The sequence below is a fragment of the Balaenoptera musculus genome, chromosome 8 (genome assembly GCF_009873245.2).
Source record: "Balaenoptera musculus isolate JJ_BM4_2016_0621 chromosome 8, mBalMus1.pri.v3, whole genome shotgun sequence".
Taxonomy (NCBI): Eukaryota; Metazoa; Chordata; class Mammalia; order Artiodactyla; family Balaenopteridae; genus Balaenoptera; species Balaenoptera musculus.
This window is the reverse complement of record NC_045792.1, coordinates 61949844-61969029: the sequence shown is the minus strand read 5'-3', so window position 1 is coordinate 61969029 and position 19186 is coordinate 61949844. Positions and strand designations below refer to the sequence as shown.

The following is a 19186-nucleotide window of genomic DNA, read 5'->3' as shown; positions in this document are numbered from 1 at the left end:
ATGACTGCCTAAGTTAACCCAAATGGTAAGAAAACACTTTAAATTTATTGTGACATTTGGATTTAATTAAAAAGTACACACTTAGGGAAGTAGAACATAATGGGGAGAGAGGCAGGGTGGCTTTTCCCCTCCTTTCTTCCCCAAACTAATTAGCGTTGTATTTTAAATTGTTTATGTGCCGCTAATCATCGTAATAAATCATTTATACTGAAAAAGACACAGTCGGCTGTGCCCGCCACGTAGGTTCCGCTCTCCGGGCTCTATCGCGAACAAATTGATCTGGAAGTGAATTTATTAACCACTGGGGAAGAAATCATTAGTGCTTTCTCTAAACATTCCCCAGGTACGCTTTATTGCCGCAGTTTACGCTGTAACTAAAAGGAGCATTACCCAGGCCCATGTTGTAATTTCCTTACAGGGCTGACAGCCCACTCCCAAGCCAGGGGGTGGGAGGGGTTGGCGAGGCCCTGCCTCCTCGCCCATAAGTGGTCTGGTGACCCCAGCCCTTTCCCAGGGCTGCTCATTCCAGAAGGGGCCCCTTGAGGTCTCTGCAGGCCCAAGGCCTTGGCTACCTTCCTGCTGCCTCTCAGAGGAAGAGTGGTTCACAGTCGATCGTGTTTCTGTCTCGGGAGTGTGGCTTACAGTTGGGGGTTTAGCCTCGGGTTTGGAGAACTGAGGGGCAGGGGCTGTGAGTCATTGAGGTCATACAGGCTTGTTGTGGACCAGCTTCCCCACCCGGAGACGGGAAGGCATCAGCGGTAGGCTGATCGTACGCTTAGAGGAACCAACGTGGCTGAGCAGGAACCCCGGCAGGAACAGGGGCTGCCAGGAGCATCCTCTGCCTGCAGGCGTCCCAAGGCCCCCCCTCCTGCGGCCCCTGGGACCTCCTCCTAGGATTGGCTGAAGCAGTCTGTTCTGCTCAGCTTCCTGCTGAGGCCCGCTGCCCCGTGTGTCCCCATGCACCTCACAGCGCAGGGCCAGGACGGTGCTCGGTGTGCCATACATGGTCTGACAGGTGACAGGCAGCATGATTGTCAGCTCCCTGGTACAGATACCGTGCCTCAGATCATGCAGCCTGTGGCCACAGCAGCCTTCCCAGCAGCCTGGCTACCCTGTGATGCTTTCTCTCCCTTTGCACTGGGGGCTTCAGACCACTCTCACCTCCCAGGGCCTGCACTCCAAGACCCTCACGGCAGGCTTTCTCCCACCAGGTTTCTTGAAGGGAAATTCACTTCTGAACCAATACCTTCTCCCTAGGAGCCCATGGCTGCTCTAGGATACAAATCCCTGCCTGTCTGACTCCAAAGCTCATGTTCTTAACAGCTTCATCCACTGGGGCCCCATGAGCCTCCTCAGCCAGGTTGGGGGTGCATGGGGATCTAGCGCACGTGGGCCTTGCCTTGGGCTCTTTTCATCCGGGTCTGCAAAGGAGGGGGGAGCAGCCCCCAAGGCCTCAACGGGAAGCCCCAGGGCGGCACCTCAGGCAAGTACCCCAAGGTCGTGCTGGGTCCTCAAGAGCCGAAGGCGCTCCTGTCCCTGCGGCTCCCGGGGTCTTTCTCCCAGCCCCCTCCCCCTCCCCTCCCTCATGCAGCCCAGTGGCTAGCAGATGGGCCCCGGCTGCTTTGAGAAGCAAGCAGGACCCAGCAGCTGGCTAGACCAAGCCTGCCTGGAGGGTCCCCTCCTTGCGTCTAGGGAACACATTTAAAAGTTTGAATTCAAAATTGATTTTGAAGGGCCCTAATCTCCGATCCCCTGGCGCTCATGGTGTGTCTGCAGCTCCTGCCAGACTCTCGTTTTCTGGTTCAGCGCATTGGTGCTCGCGTCTCTGTTGCTGTGAAATTGAGACTCGTCTGAGAGTCGGTGCCTTCCTCCTCCTCTGTGGAGACTGCAGGCCCCTTGGGAGCCATGTTTCATTAGATGGGTGACGCGAGCTTTCCGGGTGCCCAGGGAGCGGCTGAGTTGCTGTCTGGGGAATGCAGCTTCCAGACGCTTCCCCGCTCGTTCCCATAGCTGTGCAGCTCCAAACAGCATCCTGCCAAGGGCTCTGGGGGCTGGTTGCAGCAGCCCAGGATGGGATGGGGCTTGGAGGAGGCTACAGATAGAGAAAGACTTGGGACCTGGGGATTTTCTGTAGCAAACTTCAGGGGCTTTTTCCTCCTGCTGGCCCTCAGAGGCTCAGACTAGGCGGGGAGCGGGGAGTGGGTTACATCGTTAAGCCAAAAGGACCCTCAAGTGGAGAGTTGCAGGGGCTAGGTCTACGCCAGGGAGGAGGGGTGCCCTGGCCACAGGTACAAAGGGAAAGACTGAAATGCCAAGGTTACACAGATGCCTGAGCTCCAGGACTCCACTGCAACCCGAGAGTTGGGATGTAGTATTTACGCATGAGGAGAGGCACCGAGGGGGGCTTCATTCCTCATGGGTCTGCAGGGCTGAAGGACAGGATTGCTGCCCCTTTATCTAAGGAGTAGAGGGTTTATATTTGCACAGGAGCAGTCATTTCTCAGCTGGAGCCCTGGGGTGGGCCTATTCAAATTCCAGATAGTGGCAGGCGGGACCTAGGCACTGCCACAGTTGAATCTGCATTTGTTTCTTAGAGCTGCATAGCTACAGGTGTGTGGCACGGGGCAGCACCAAGCCAGATTAAGGCTCCCATCTCTGGGGAGGCTGCCTATCTGCGTCAGCCCACTCTGCCCAGCAGGCCCTTGCCAGTAATATCTGGATAGATTCCGTTCAGTCTCTTCATCCATTAATTGAACTGATTAAAACACTGGTTAAAAAGTGACCGCTATGGCGTTCAACCCTGGGGACACAGTGGTGAACAAGACAGAGCCCCCAAAATAGGCCTTCATGGGGCTTACATTCTTATAATAAAATTCGTAAACATTTTCTTAGGTAAAATCACAAAAAAGTAAAACAATTACAGATTGTGGTAAAAAACTGAGAAGGAAATGACCAGGGAGTCATTTAAATAAGGAAATAAAGAGATCAAGGCTGGCCTCTCTGAGACGATATTTAAGCTGAAGCCCCCACATGAGAAGGAGCCAAGCACATGAAGAGACAAGGAAGGGTGTTCTGGGAAGAGGGGAAACAGCAGGTGCAAAGGCCCTGAGGCAGAAGGGAGATCTGGAGTGTAGCTGAAGCACACTGGGGGTGGAGGAGCAGAGGCCAGACCACGTAAGGATATCATGGGCTTAATGAAGAGTGCGGATGATATTCCCAGCCCACTGGAAGTTAAGGAAGGGTTTCAAGCTGAGCAGTGACCTGACCTACTTTGTTTTGAAAGATTTCTCCAGCTGCTGTTTGAAGCTGGATTGTAGATACTAAACAAGAAGCCGGTGGGGTGCTTAGCTGAGAGTGCAGTGAAAGATAGTGGTGGCTCTGGAAATGGAAAGAAGCAGGTGGGACGGGGTGGGGACCAAGCAGGGAAGAGGGGATGAGGATGATGGAAGGTCTGAAGATGACTCTGAGTTTCTGGCCTGAGCACCTGGCTGGATGATGGTGTTAGGACCGTGAGGGGAAGCCTGGGTAAGGATACAGGTTTTGCGGGAGGAGATCTAGAGCCCTATTTTGGATCTGTTGCTTTCTAGATGTGTCTGGGGCTTTACAGAGACAACCTGAGGATGAGAAGAGAAGGCCTACACCCGTGCCGGAGGAGCACACATTGCAGATAACCATGCAGTTAACGTAGGCATCATTCCCTGTGACAAACTCCAAAGAGCACATGCAGCTTCTGATGTTTCAAAGTGCCCCTCAGATTCTGTTTGCAGCTGCTCCCATGTCTCTCGGTGCATTGCCAGGTCCCCTTCAAGTTATCGACTGGGTCCCCTAAAGCCGTTGCCTAACAGCAGGCTGTGCTGGGTTCGGCTTCCCTCAGCAAGGAAGACCCGTGAGGTATGTGTGGAAACGCCTCAGCCCCTCCATCTCTCCACACTGCAAGGTCCCCGCGGGCTCAGGCTGCTGGACCCACCATTCCTCAGGATGTTTGTCTCTGCCAGAACCTGCTGCAGAAATGCCTGCTGCTTCGGACGGCTGCATAGGAAATGGGTCCTCTGGGGGGATACTGGGGACCAGAGGCCCATCCTTCCCTGATTTGTCCCTGTAAGGTGTGTTTCAGAGCTGCCTTCTTTTGGCAGGGCCCAGTTAGGGTCCAAGCAGAAGTTCACTTTCCCCATTGCTTAGGGAAAAAATTGACACGATGCTGCCTCTAGAGAGAGCAGGAAGGGGGTGGGGCACTTCCTGGCCAGCAGCCTGGATCCAAAGCCCTGCTTGGCCACACAGGATGCCCCTGGGCAGGTTGTGTGATTTCCCTGACCTCAGGGTCATGATGAGAGTGAGCGTTAACGAATATAAAGCATTTGGCCCGTAGTAGGCATTCGGTGCGAGGTGTTGTCATGTGGTCAAACGCCGCAGTTGTTTGGGGATGGGACTGGACAGTGCTTTCCTTCGGCCTCTACTGTGGTGATCTGTGGAGACCAGGAGGAACTTGGCACTTCAGAGACGGCAAGCGTTTGCTGGGCCCCCTTTAAATTTCTTACCTTCAGCCGGGCCCCTCTCCAGCTCCCCCCACACCCTCGCCTCTCCCCTCATTCACACAGAGCCCCTGGCTGTTGACCGAGGCTCCCCGACCCTTGTGGCTCTGGGTCTGGAGCCACCAGCTCGCCCCTCACAGCTCAGCTCTCCCCAGCGAGGCTTCTTCATCTCTCTCAAGGCTGCAATGCAAACATCTCTGCTCTGCCTCTACATGGCCTTCCTGCTCCCTCCCCAGCCCCTGTGCTGTCTTTGTCCTTAGATTCTGGTCCGTGTCCCCTTTCTGGCCCTGCCAGAAGCCCTTTCAAGATCCTACAGCAGCAATAGCTTCTGAAGGAACAACAGGTGAGAAGCAATAGCCTGTGACCCACCAGAGCCTGGAGACAGTGCACTGCCTGTCTTCCCTCCTGGTCTTAGTCCGGGCCCTGCTCTAAGCTTGCCCCCCAGAGTCCCGCCCTAGCATCTCCTGTGTCCAGGCTGCACAGGAGAACCCAGATGCTGCCCCAGCAAGCCTTCTTCACCTGGGCTGTTCAGGGAGGCCACGGGGTGTGTTCTGGGTGAGAAACGGAACTCTGGATTCTGGCAGGCCAGGGTTCCGATCCTCCCCCTGCCGCCTGTCGGCTGTGTGACCTCGGGTAATGGCCTGAACCTCTCTGGGCCTCTGTTGAGTGGGGTAATCATTTAGTGCCTCAGGGTTAAAATGAGGATTCACTGAGACAACAGATGTAGTGAACAGTGGGTAAATGGTGGGTTTTATGAAGAGGCATATAAAGTCTTGACGGAGACTGAGGGGTCCCCTTCTTAGTTTTTTTGTTGTTGCTGAGGTATCATATATATGCAGTAAAAGGCACAAGTCTCAAATGTTCAGTTCAGTGAAGTTTTCGGCATGTATGCTCCCATTTAAACATCACCCAGATCAAGATAAAGGACATTTCCAGAACCTCAGCAGGCTTCCTCACACCTCCTGCCAGGTGATGATACACCCCATTATTCTGACATTGATCACCATGGATCGGTTTTCTGTTTGGGAATTACATATAAATAGAATGATACAGTATCTACCTTTCTGTGTCTGGCTTCTTTTGTTCCACATTATACTGTCTGATTAATGCATATTGTGGTGTGTACTGGTGATTCATTCTTTATCATTGCCGTGTACTATTCTATTGTATGACCATAGCATAATTTATTATCCATTTTACTCTTGATGGACATCTGTGTAGTTTTCAGTTTGGGGCTATTATGAAGGAAACTGCTACGAACATCGTCGTACATCTCTTTTGGTGGATATAAGCTCTCATTTCTGTTGGGCGCATACCTAGGAAGAGAATTGGGGGGGTCATCAGATGTGCATAAGTTTTCTTAGTTGGTTTTTTTTAAGCTACTGTGTCCAACATTGTTATAAGTATTTCATGTCCATTATCTAATTCAGTCCTTCAAATAATCCTTTAAAGTAGTCTGTTCTCATTTAGCAGGTGAGTATATTGAGGCAGAGCTGGGGAGTGATGGAGTCAGAATTCCAGCTGAGGCCATCTGTCTGCAGGGACCACCACCTGCCTGCCTCTTCTCTCGGAGCCCGTTGAGGGGCACTGCTAGAGTCAAAGGGGCCAGTCCCCCCCCCCCCAGCGCTGACCGCCACCCCGGGAGCCGAGCCCCCCAGCCCCTAGGGGAGTTGGAGGCCACAGGAACCCCACTTCCCTCCCTCATCAAATCCAGTGAGCAGCTACCGGCGAGGGGTTGTGCACAGGGGCAGTAATGAGCGTGCTCTAGGTGGCTGTAGCCGTGCGCTTCAACAGTTGTTCTCGTTGGCTTTTGATTCCAAATGAGTAGGAAATGCTATTAGTTCAGGCCTCGCCTGGTGCATGGCAAGGCCCTGGGATAGGAGTGCAGTGAGACGAGAAATTGTGGAGATAAAACTGGTGTGAAATGGAGGCCTTCGCATGAGGCTGGATGTGTCCGTGCGAAATGAAGTTACTTCTGAGAAAACGAGATTTAAAGAGATTCTGCAAAATTAGATTACACTTTCAAATTTCCTTATTAAACAGGATTGATGCCGAGGAGGGGCCGCTGGCTGGCTCTGTTTGGGATCCTACTCTGCAGTTCCAGACCCGGGTGTGGGCCCCACTGGGTACAAGCACCTTGCAGGTGGCAGGGACCCAGACCCTACCCCTCCAGCAGCTGACATGGGTGTGACGACTGTGGGACTGATCACTTCTGGATAATTTCCCCTGCTTTGCATGGGTCCATGTGGGCGAAACCTCAGGGCTTGTGCTCCTCCGTTTCCTGGGGAAAGTGGAATTAAAAACAGAGCACCAGGCCTCTCATTCAGGGGTTTAGTTCAAATCAGAGCTTGATTTATAGCTACGATCCACTTTTTGGAAGTGTAGTTTTTTAAAAGGCAGTAAATGTGCATGTGACTGCTCAGGCATATGTGTGTACATTTTTATGTGACACCCGTGCACGTGTGTCCTTTGGATGCAGGGGTGTGTCTTTTCATGCAACTTACTGAGCACCTACCGTATGCTAGTGCTGTGCTGGAGCCTGGAATAAAGCTGTTCTGGGGAGAATACGCAGGCACAGTCCCGCCTCTCGTGGACCTTGTACGCATGTGTGTGATTACACGTATGTGTGAAAGTATGTGTGCAGCTGTGTATGTTTGCATGTGTGACCTGCATGTGCATACCTTCTGTGTCTCCTAATCTCTGTGATGTCTCCCTCCCGGGTCTACTAGCATCTCAAGGTAAGCAGCGCCCCGCCTGGCATCAGAGCAGATGAGTCCAGCGCTCGGGCCCTGAAGACAGGCTGCCAGGGTTCAAATCCCAGCTCTGCCTCATTCTGTGTGACCCATGACAAGTCACAACCTTTCTTGTGCCTTAGTTTTCCCATTGTTGAAATGGGAATAGGTTTCATCTTGAAGGGTATTTGCTGGTTTCTTTGATGAAAGAGGTGCATTTAATGCAAGGTCTTATCCTACATACGCCTGAGGACATCCTTAGAAGTACATGCTAGAATCGTTCCCACTGTGCAGGTGGGGAGACAGACAGGCCTTGAGAGACACAGTGATTTATCCAGGATCAAGAACAGGGCTCCACACAGGAGGCCGGACAGCAGCTGATCCATGGAGCCCCTGCTCTATCTGCCTGCAGGAGGGGCAGGTGCCCCACACCACCAGCGAAGCCTAGGACAGGCTCAGGGGGGGAAACGTGTCAACAGTAGACAGCAATGGGGCCTGCATGGTACCCGTCTCATAAAGCAGTTGTGAGCTGAGCACTGCTCAGTGTTCAGTCAGTGATATCTCCCTGCAGAATGCCCTTCGCCCCCAGGAGAGTCCAGCCCAGGCTCCCTGCCTGTCCCCCAGTGTGAGAAAAGGAAGCCCCAGCACTGTGCTGGGCAGCTGTGTTTTGCTGTGTGGGCACAGATTTGGAACAGTACTGAGGCATGTGGAGAGATGATGAGAAATCCCAAGCCTACACCTGCCTGTGTCCCAGGCCTCCCAGGGCACACAGAGGGACCTGCCCTGAGCTGCCACAACCCCCTTCTCCTCTGACTGGTCCCTGAAGTAGCCTGTGGGACAGATGGGGCTGACCTCCTGCACACATTTGCAGTGGCCACTAGACTACCCTTTGGGTAAGACTGGGCTCTAACCAGTGCCTGCGTGACTTTAACCACGGTTGCACATTCAAATCAGGTAATTCTCCTCCAAATGTGCCCATCACTGTTGTAACGGCCTGAGATGGAGCTATGACTAAGGTCATCCTTCCCCATGTGCTGAATGGGGTGACACCAATCAGAGCTAAATTTTGACTGCCAGGTTCGGTTAGTCCTGAGCACTTCACACGTATTAGCTCCTGGATTCCTCACGGAAACTCTATGAGGGCTATTCTCATATTCATTTTATAACAAAGAGGTACAGAGGAGTTAAGGTCACATAGTCAAAGGTGTCAGATAAACCCAAATTGAAAGAAACTCCATAATAACTGGCCCGTACTCTTCAAAAATGCTAGTGTCTTGAAACACAAAGAAAGGCTTAGGAATTCTTCCAGATTTAAGTAGACTGAACTTGACAACTGAATGAAATGTGTGATCCAGACTTTTATTTTGCCATAAAAGATATTGGGGGAACTGATTAAATCTGAATGGATAGATAATAGTATTAGATCAATGATAATTTCCTGGTTTTGATCATTGTACTGGAGTTACGTGAGAGAATGTCCTTGCTCTCAGGAAATCAAACCAAAGTATTTAGGGGTATAGGGGCTTCATGTCTGAAACCAACTCTCAGATGAGTCAGGAAAAGAATTATAGGAAGGGAGGGAGGGAGGTAGATGGATAGATAAACAGAGAAGGATAAAGGAAATATGGCAAAATGTTCATATTTAGAGAATCAGGGTAAAGGTTATACAGGAATTCTTTCTATTCTTACAAAATCTGGAAGTTTGAAATGTCAAGATAAAAAGTTAAAAGAGCAAAAAAACAAGTGTCAGAACAGGAAAGGCATCCCAGGGTGCATGTTAACAATATACCAGTTCCTGTTCGTTGGTCCCAGCTGGCTGCCAGACCCTGTGCTGTGGCTTCCTCTGCAGAACCTTATTCTACCCTCACTATAGTCTGGTGGAAGGAGACTAGTATGGCCCCATTTCACAGATGACAGTTGGAAAGGTAGAGGGGTTTGTGTCAAGCCCTCCAGCTACTTGGGACAGTTCCCAGATTGGAAAGTAGGTTCTCTGAGTTCAAAGTCTGTGCTCTTAGCCTCAACTCCACTGTTGACTCTGACCTTTGGGGAAGAGTGGGGCAGGCAGGACAAGGCATTTCTTCCTGGAGCAATGGCGGAGGGAAGGCTCTAGGGCAGAAGCAAATGAGATCCGTTTGCAGGATGGAAAGGGATATTATTCCTGGGATTCTACAGGGAGCAGAGCCAGCAGTGCCAGGCAGGAGGTGCTGGCATGTGGGAGGGGACCTCGAATGCCAGGTAGAGTTCCCAGTGGTGGCCACAGTGGCTTCCAGCAGGGGAGCCACAGGGCATGACCTGGAGTGACAACGGGGCTGGATGGGGTGGGCATTCTGGGGAGGAGGACCTGCCTCAGAGGAGCTCACTCTGAGCAGAGGGAGTGCTCCACAGCCGGGCTCAGTGTGCTGTCCAAACTGGAGGCACGGGTGGGACCGGGAGCCGGTGGCCTTGGCACCTTAGAGAAGTCCCATCTGAGGGACACGCTGTCCTGGGATAGGTGGGCAGGAGTTGCTGAGGACTTGGGTCTGGCCTGGCAGACCACTCTCGGGGATGCGGGAAGAGCTGAATGACCTCTGGCAGTGCCTCCCGGTCACCGGCACTGTCTGGCTTTTCCCCAGATTAAAGAGCTGAGGGTAAGTGTCTGGCAGCCGGATGAGTCAGACTGGGAGGCTGCCTCCTTCCACCGTCAGCCCGCCCAGGGTAGAGGCGGGGTAGGAGTCTGGCCCATCTCCTCGCAGATGTCGTCCCCCTCACACCCCGAGATTTGGGGGAACACACGGGGCTGAGTGAATTGATTTATTTTGCTGGGTCCCGTGTGTGCGTCTGAGCGTGAGCCCACACGCGCATGCAGGGGCAAACATCATCCATTGTAAAATATCAGTGTTTTCATGGGTGAGTAGTAATTACTGGGTAATGCTTTAAAACCTTTCCTGAAGGAGCGCAAAGCTGTTTTTTTCTAAAGTCAGGAGTACATTAAAAGGATTACCATGTAGATTTGATTTTTAGATAACACTAAAATGGGTCCCAAATGGACTTCAGCAAAGGGATGCTATCTCCTTAATGGAAAGTGCATGGCCCGAGGCTCAGCTCCCAGAGCCGGGCAGGGGAGGGAGGGAGGGGAGAGGTGTCTGCAGGGCCGACAGGCAGGCTGGGTGGGAGCTGGGGAGGCAGGACAGGAAGGGAGAACCCAGACCCTCTGGGGAACATCTTGCTCTATTTGGGAGAAGGAGACTATAGATGCCCCCCTTAAAGCCCCTTCACCTTTCCAGGAGTGTTTTCAAGTCTCCTGCGCTAGCCCAGTGAGAGCAAACAGTATGGGTGCTTGGTAAAGAAGGGAGGGGTGAGTCAGACTTCTCCCAGGACCTCAGCCTTCCCAGGAGAAGAAAGCTCAAGGTCCCCAGATGCTCTGGGACCTCCTCAGCCAGGCTGGGCCCGGTGTTCCATGTCTCAGTGGACATCAGACACTGGCAGAAGCCATGTGGCTTCTTAAAGAGTTCTCCGGGGCCCAGGAAGCAGAGTCCAGCACCCTAAAGCAGGGTATTCAGGCCTTACAGGGCACTCTCTGTATGCCAGGTGGGGGACCTGGGGCAGCGTGTGGCTTTGCTCCCCATATCCTCCCTGCATCCTCTAGGTGCTCGGTCCCACTGGTGATGGAGTGACCGGCTACCATGTGGTCCATAGCCCTGCAGGCTCAGCCTCTCTAGGAGCCAGGCCAGATGGAAGATGGAGCAGGACAGGCGCTCCTAGTGCTGGGATCCCCCTTCATTTGGGGGCATAACTTAGTGGGCCAGATGTATCCCCTGAGTCATGATGTTCCAGCCACTCACCCCCCTCCCAGTGATAGCACAAGTATAGAGCCCTGGGAGGGCTCAGGGCTGCTGGGAAGGGAGCCAGGCCTGCTGCTAGCCCTGGGGAGCCAGGGGAAAATCAGCCGTGGGGGGACTCGAGAGAGGCTTGGTCTGGGGTTTTCCAAGCTGGAATGTATATGCACAGCTATGCTGGCTGGGTGCTCCTTCCACAGGCCCCAGGGACAGTAGTTTTACCCTGGGAGCCCCCAGACCTTTCCATGTCCAGCTCTTTGAACCCCTCCCCTATTTGATCCCTGTAGGCCAGGCCGAGGAAGGAGCCTCTCAGGCCCCCCTTAGCTCTCGGGTGGGCCTGCTCCCCAGCGGCCTCTCTGGGCTGCTCTGAGCTCTGTGACCGGGCTGGCCCCTGTCAGAGGAGACGCAGGCGGGCCTGAGGACACAGTCATCCTGAGCCCCATCACTCTCTCAGACCAATTAACCTTTAGAGCTGCATTAAGGAAATTAGGCAGCAAACTTGCCAGCTAACAGATGGGCCCGCGGGCACTGGAGGAGGGAGTATGTTCCGCCTCCTGCCTGCCCTCACCTGTCCTGCTGCTCCTGGGGGCCGGGGGGCCGCCCCCTCTCCAGGAGAAGTCTGAGGAGGCAGCGAGGCTGAGAAAGAGCACAGGAGGGAGGAAGAACCCCAGAGGCCAGCTTGATCAGTGGCTCACACTAGCTCTGTGGACCGTCTGGGCCTCAGTTTCCCCATTTGTAGAATGAGAGCATTTGCCTGTACGAACTCTGGGGGCCCCTCTCACCTGACATCTGTGGATTCTGAGACTGAGGTCCTTTGGAAGCTGGTTGTCTCCTGGAGCCTGAGGAAGGGTCACAACCCAGAAGAGGGAAGGGAAAGGAAGTAGGTCTGACTCCGGGCTGGGGGCAGTGAGGGAGAGGGAGGGAGAGGAGGGATGCCAGGGAATGGGAGCTGAACCCAGAGCCCTGGAGAGTGCAGGGGTCCTGTGGAGACCTTGGGCCCAGGGGGAGGGAGTCTTCAGGGGCTTGCTGGAAAACCGAGGAGGCAGGAGGGCGTGGGCTGTTCCCCCCAGCAGTGACCCCTCAACTCATCTGAGCCCTTGTGAGGGTCGCTTAGACTTAGACAAGTGCAAGGCAACCCCACCATCCAGCTGGGCTCTGAGACTCTCCGCACTTCCCTCCAAGCCTAGTCTTCACCACTCTCGAGCCTCAGGACTCCACGTGGATGTCCAGGTTCCCAGACAACATGTGTCCCACCTCCTTCTCAACTGCCCCTCCCTATGGCCTCCGGGCGGGGGGCTGGGAGCCTGTGCCTCTGTGCACACACATGCCCACGCCTGCACACCCTGCCTGTGTGCACAGGGTATGCGTGAGTGTACATGCTTGCCTGCTGGGAGGTCTGCCCCTCCCTCCAGTCAAGGCCATGCTGCGATTCCTGTCTTTTGTACTTACCACTTTCTTGTATGTCGGGAAGCTCATATGGGCCCTGGGAGAGGGCCAGTGTCTCCAAGATTCTTTCCCTGGTAGGATGAGCAAGGATGCTGGGGCACCGATGCTCCCCTTCCTCAGGCTAGGGCAGGTAGGAAGTTTGAATCTAGCTAGAAACATTCCTGAGGAAAGCATCAACTAGGCCAGGCCCAGCTACCTCCCCAAGCACTGACCAGGAGCTCCAGAGCTCCTGCTGCCCCCTGGGAGTATCACAGGGGCACCTCACTGTCTTCTTTTTTTTTATTTTTAAATTTTTTAAAATTTATTTATTTTTGGCTGTGTTGGGTCTTCGTTGCTGCGCGCAGGCTTTCTCTAGTTGCAGCGAGCAGGGGCTACTCTTCGTTGCGGTGCGCGGGCTTCTCATTGCGGGCTTCTCTTGTTGCGGAGCACCGGCTCTAGGCTCGCGGGCTCAGTAGTTGTGACTTACAGGCTCTAGAGTGCATGCTCAGCAGTTATGGCGCACGGGCTCAGTTGCTCCGCGGCATGTGGGATCTTCCCGGACCAGGGCACGAACCCGTGTTCCCTGCATTGGCAGGCAGATTCTTAACCACTGCGCCACCAGGGAAGCCCTCACTTTCTTCTTGACGCCTCCACAATCAAGAGGCTGTAGGCTGACGTGTTAGGTTAAAATGGTCAAGCACACAGCAGTGTGAGGAAGTCTTGAGGTGGCAAAAAGATCTGGGAGTTCTAGTGGACCCCAAGCCCGAGATTCCATTCTCAGGGCTGCCGAAAGAGCCAATGGATGGTGGCTGCATGAGGAGGCCTCAGGCCCACCGTGGATCACACGGCACAAGGGGCAGTGGCTGGATGGAGAGGAACCACTCAGGGAGGCGGGCCTGAGGACTAGCTGTGTGCCCTGCAGCAGAGCAGACGCGGGGCTCCCGCAGCTTCTGGAGGACCTTCACGGGGCAGGGGAGGAGGCTATGCCATGCAGCCCACACAGGGCGGGACCCAGACCCAGGGGAGGCAGCTGCTGGGGAGACAGGGAGGGCTCCTGGAAGGGGGCAGCAGAGAGAAGCAGAGGGATGTACCCTGAGGTGGGAGCCGCAGGGCCCACCATGTCCACTGTCTGCCCATCCGCAGGTATGCCCATGCTCTCTGTCCAGCCCAAAGGGAAGCAGAAGGGCTGCGCGGGCTGCAACCGCAAGATCAAGGACCGCTACCTGCTGAAGGCGCTGGACAAGTACTGGCACGAGGACTGCCTCAAGTGCGCCTGCTGCGACTGCCGCCTGGGCGAGGTGGGCTCCACGCTCTACACCAAGGCCAACCTCATCCTGTGCCGGCGCGACTACCTGAGGTGGGCGGCCTCCCACCCCATTGCACCCCAGCCCTTCTGCTCAGAAAGCCCCATCCTCCAAGGCTGGCACCGCCCTGCCCTGCTCTAGCCCCAGCATCCTGCCTGCACTCATCCCCGCCCCTGCCCTGCCCCTTGGACTCACTGCCCAGCACGGGTCCTGGGCGGGCACGTCTGTTACCATTGGGCACCCAAGAGAAGCTTCCCGAGGGCACCAGTCTGGCTCTGGCCCTGCCTTTGTCAGGTGCTTTTGACCCACCCCGTCCCTGAAATCTGGGAAGGGACGCCCTGGAGGGGCTTCCAGGAGCAGGTGGGGAAGCTCTGGCTTCCCTGGGCCCCTCTGGCCTGATGGTCTCCTTCTCAGTCTCCCCAGGGCCCAGCTCCCTATCTTCCAGGTGGGCCCTGGGATTAAACACCCCCACGCCTGGGGAGCCTGGTAGGTAGCCAGACCCTAGAAGAAGAGCTGCTGATGTTGGAACTTAAAGACCTGGGTTTGAACTAGTTCTTCACCTCTTCCCCCACCTCAGGTTACCCCTCTGCGAATGGTGAAAAGACTAACGCTTCCCCTCCTCGCATTCCTCCGAGCTCTAACCCCCCCTCCTCCACAACCTGGATCCTATTCCCTGGGGCTCCCCCTCCCCAATTAACCCTCCCTTAGGCCATCTATGACATCAGCAAGGCTGGAGGGAGGCCACAAAGCAGGGGCCTTGGCTGAGACCCAGCATCTGCATTTGGCTCCCATGCAGGCTGCTGGGTGGCGGCAGGGCCTTGCGGGGAAGGAAGGCCCATCGCGTTAATTAGTAGGTCATGGCCAGGGCTTCTTGGGGCTCCCTCTGCTCAGGACTGGGCATGTTGGGGGGAGGGTGGGGTTATCAGCAGAGGCTCCCCTATTTCCCCGAAGAGCCTAAGATTTACCTGCCTGCACCTTCGCTTTTAACTTCTGCCTTTGCAGGAGTTTTTTTTTTTTTTTAAGTGGTGCTAGAAACCAGGATGTGTGACTCAGTGCTCCTGACTGGGGCTGGAGGAGAGATGCTGAGGCCAGGAGGAGGGGTTAAGGATGCTCTGGGGACTCGCCCCTCGACAACCTGGAAGGGGTCTCCAAGTCTGGAGGTTTAGGACATCACCCGGGAGCTGAACCTACCAGGTTGAGGGGAGGTGGCAGACCATCTGACGAGTCCACAGGACCTAGAGAGGGACGACCACAGTGCAGGATGGGCTCATCTACAGAGCTGATGCACCCACAAGCATCCCGGGCCCTGCCAGCTACTGGAGCCTGAAGGTATTCTCCTGGACTCTGGCAGAGGCTCAGGAATGACTTCAGGGCCTGGTGGGCCAGTGGGCCAGGGTGGGCGTGGGTATGGGGCTTCCTTGAGCTGCTCAGCCCCAGAGAATGGCTGTCCAGAGCCTGCCTCTCTGCAGTCACTTCTCATTGGACTGGTGGCCAGAAAGGCCCCTCTTGGCAAGCAGATGCTGTTGGCCTGGCCTTTGTCTGCCTTAATCTGAGCCACAGGCAGCTCAGGCTGATGAATAATGGAGCCAAGCTCATCTGCAGGCGCCCGAGCTTGAGCTGGACAAATCAGGGATTAGAGGGCCTCCCGCCCGCCTCTCAGCCCCCTTGCCTCACTTGGGGCTTGCTCTGCCAGTATGCAGAGCAGAGGCCTGGCTGGCTCAGACCCCTGGAACATTCAGCCAAGGACTGGCCTCCATGGGGAAGGAGTGAGTTCCCTGTCCTTAGAGCTTTGCAACCGGCAGCTAAGAGGAGGGGTGCCTGCCCCAAAGAGGCGTTGTGCCAGATGGCCTTGGAACTTCCTTTTGGCATCAGTCCTGTTTTAGAAGCATCTTTGAACAAGATCATCTAGTCCAGCCTTCCCATTTTAAAGAAGGATAAACTGAGGTTCAAGAGAAGGGAGTTAGGCAAGTCACACCATGAGTTGGTAGCAGAAAAAGACCACCCCATAGGGTTGTTGTCAGGATTAAATGAGTTGGTCTTTGGAGAGCCCTTAGAACAGTGCCTGGCACATAGCAAACGCTACATAGGCATTTACTAAAGGAGCTGTGACTGAGAGGTTACAGTTTTCACAACAAGCCTGTGAAGAATGTATTATGGTCCCCGTTTTACCGTTGAAATAAATGAGGCTCAGAGAGACTCGGTAACTTGCCTGAGGACACACAGCCCATGATCAACAGACTGTCTCTAAATTCAGGCTTGTGTGAGTCTGGAGTCCTTGCTCAGGGCCCAGCCCAGTGTTCTTCTGGTGACCCCAGGTACTTGAGGGACCCCAGTGGAAGCCTGGGAGGGGACATTGTCAGTGAAGCGGGGGGACGGGCAGTGTCAGCCAACACCTGGGTCCCCAGAGTCTCCTTCCTGGGTGAATGTGCCAATTTCTCTGAAGCCTTCCCTCTTAGCAGAATCTAGACACTGTGATCTGTGCTCCTTCCTTCTTGCCCAGGCCCACCTGCTGAACCAGGGGGAGGGCAGGTGGGGCCCTGGGTGGAGGCAACTCCCCTGTCCCCCACACCACCCCAGCAGGCCCCTGAGCCCTCTGCACCCTTCCCTCTGCAGGCTCTTCGGCACCACAGGAAACTGCGCCGCCTGCAGCAAGCTGATTCCAGCCTTCGAGATGGTGATGCGGGCCCGGGACAATGTATATCACCTCGACTGCTTCGCCTGCCAGCTTTGCAACCAGAGGTGAGTGCTGACCTGTAACAAACCCAACACACTCAGCAGACCCCAGCTGACACCTGCTGCCACAGACCAGGAGTGCCATGGAGACATGCATGCAAATGCGGGTTCTGTGTGTGCATGTTGTGAGCATGTATGTTCACGTGTGTGTTTTATGTACACCTGAGCCCTGTAGCCAAATGTGTGCCCTCCAATACAGCATGTACATGTTTGTGGAGTACAGCTCTGTGCAAATGTAATGGACGGGGCCATGCATGATCTGTGTGCAGTGTGTGTAGTGTCCATGCATGTATTTTTATTTTTTATTTTTTTATATATTTATTTATTTATTTTTGGCTGCGTTGGGTCTTCGTTGCCGCGCGTAGGCTTTCTCTAGTTGTGGAGAGCAGGGGCTACTCGTTGTGGTGCGCGGTCTTCTCATTGTGGTGGCTTCTCTTCGTTGCAGAGTACTGGCTCTAGGCGCACGGGCTTCAGTAGTTGTGGCATGTGGGCTCAGTAGTTGTGGCTCGCGGGCTCTAGAGTGCAGACTCAGTTGTGGCACACAGGCTTAGTTGCTCCGCGGCATGTGGGATCTTCCCAGACCAGGGCTCGAACCCGTGTCCCCTGCATTGGCAGGTGGATTCTTAACCACTGCGCCACCAGAGGAGTCCCATGCATGTATTTTTAAATGTCCATGTACGGGGCGGGGGGGGGGGGCCGGCAGGGTGGGTGTCTGTGTGTGCATAATAAATGAGTATGCCTGTGCATGCGTGTTTTAAATGTGTGTGCACAAGGGTTCTGTATGCATGTCCTGTGCCCTGTGTGTGTGCTACATGCAGGAGCACGCATGGACATTCTAGCGAAAAAGGATTCCCAGACCTGGAGGGTGAAATCCCCTTGGGGAACGGTCACTCACTTCTGTGATTCTGGTTCCAGCCCAGCCTTGTTTCTGGTCTTTTGGCCCCTACTTTGTGCGCCAAGCCCTATGGGAGACCCTAGGGACCTAAGGAGCCAGAGCCCTCAACCCTGGCTGGGGGCCAGGCCCCAGAAGGCAGGCCCTTTTCTCAGGAGCCCCCAGGTGAGGAAGGAGCTCATACAAGTGTTCCCAGAGGGTGAGGTCCAGAGGGACCTGCGGGGAATGCTGGTTTGGCTGGGGCTCTGCCCAGACCTACTGCCAGGAGGGCTCGGTGAAGTTGCAGCGCCACCTGGTGGTTGAAGTGGGATCTGCTGGGACTGAGCCTGTGACCCTGGGGTCCCACTACAGCCTCAGACACTCTGGGGACGTCTTTGGGGGAAGGGCTGAGTCCTCCAGTGCTTGAGGAGGACTGGGAGAGGCAGAGAGGCAAAGCAGGGCCTTCTTTGGCTTAGAGGGTAGATGGTGGGACAGGGTCACCTCCTCCTGGAAGGATGTTCCCGGAAGCCCACAGATTCTGTTTAGAGGAAGAGTGCCCTTCACTGAGCCATTTCCTTAAGCTGGGGAGGGGAACAAAGGGTTGGAAAAGTCAGCCATTTTATCCCTTCCTCCTGCTCCATCTCTGCCTCTCTCCTTCCCTCTCCTCGGTTGGTCTTTTCCTATTTCTTTGTTCCTTCTCTCTTTCTCCCTCTCTGGCACTGAGGTACATTATTTCTACACCTCCCCTCCAACCCCACCCCTGCTCCCACCACCACAGGAGCTCTGACTATGTGGAAGGGCTGTGCCCCGGGCTTACCTGTCTGTCTTACACCCCAGGCTGCAGGGCCTGGCCGAGAGACTTTCAGGGGTCCCCTCTGGATTGACCAGGTTTGCATGGGACTTTCAGGGGTCCCCTCTGGAATGACCGGGTTTGCATGGGACTTTCAGGGGTGCCCTCTGGAAAGCTCGAGGAGCAGACTTCCCCGGGACCTCACTTCCCACATGTCCACTTCCTGGCCCGGGTGGGGTCCTGTCTGGAGCCTCCACCATCCACTGGGACCCCTCCATGGCCTCTCTCTCCTGCTTGGATTTTCCAGATTTTGTGTGGGAGACAAATTCTTCCTGAAGAACAACATGATCTTGTGTCAGATGGACTATGAGGAGGGGCAGCTCAATGGCACCTTTGAATCCCAGGTTCAGTAACGCCCGGCACCTGGCCTCCCGGCCCGTCTGTCCGTCCGCCCGCCTGCCCACCCGCCTGGCTGGCCAGCCACTCTCCTGCCGATTAGAACTCCTCTGTCCTCGATGGGAGGAATGGCCCTTCCTCCACCGCCGCCCGTCTGTGTGTGACCCCTCCTGGGGCCAGGCTGGGCCTGTACAGTCTGTCTTCTGTATATAAATGGGAACATTTATTTTATGAGAAATGTAATGCGATTTTATTACTGGCGTGGATTAAACTTATGAATGTTTCCGGGGAGGTTATTCTGCATTGATCACATGACTGACACAGACCTGGGGACCCTGCCCTTGGCTTGGGAGTAAAACAAGACCCTCCCCTTGGTCCTTGGTGGGGAGGGGGCCCTGGAGCAGGACACGGGGCTCTAGCGTATGCCGTTGCCGGCAGGGCGGCTCCAGGTGGGCTTTAGCGGGAACAAGCTGGAGAGGAGGGGACAACCCCAAGCACCCCCTCAGCCAGAAGGGGGAGCTAGGCTGTCCTCCCCCTCCCCTGGCAGAGCATATACCCTGGCCCCCAAGATGAAAACCTCCCTTTCCTGGG

General features: G+C 54.9%; 1 protein-coding gene across 3 annotated transcripts in view; it reads left to right on the top strand.

Annotated features, from left to right (window-relative positions):
* Positions 1 to 18886, top strand: part of LMO1 (LIM domain only 1) — a 40208-nt gene extending 21322 nt beyond the window's left edge. For 2 of the 3 annotated variants that reach the window (XM_036860955.1, XM_036860954.1), the window contains 3 exons: positions 13645 to 13858; positions 16419 to 16544; positions 18507 to 18878. In XM_036860955.1, coding sequence (XP_036716850.1) covers positions 13647 to 13858; positions 16419 to 16544; positions 18507 to 18612 — 444 coding nt within the window. In that variant the 5' untranslated portion in view covers positions 13645 to 13646 and the 3' untranslated portion in view covers positions 18613 to 18878. Of the gene's footprint in view, positions 1 to 13644; positions 13859 to 16418; positions 16545 to 18506 lie in introns of all 3 variants that reach the window. The other variant, XM_036860953.1, reaches the window with a different exon arrangement.
* Positions 18887 to 19186: the final 300 nt, after the last annotated feature.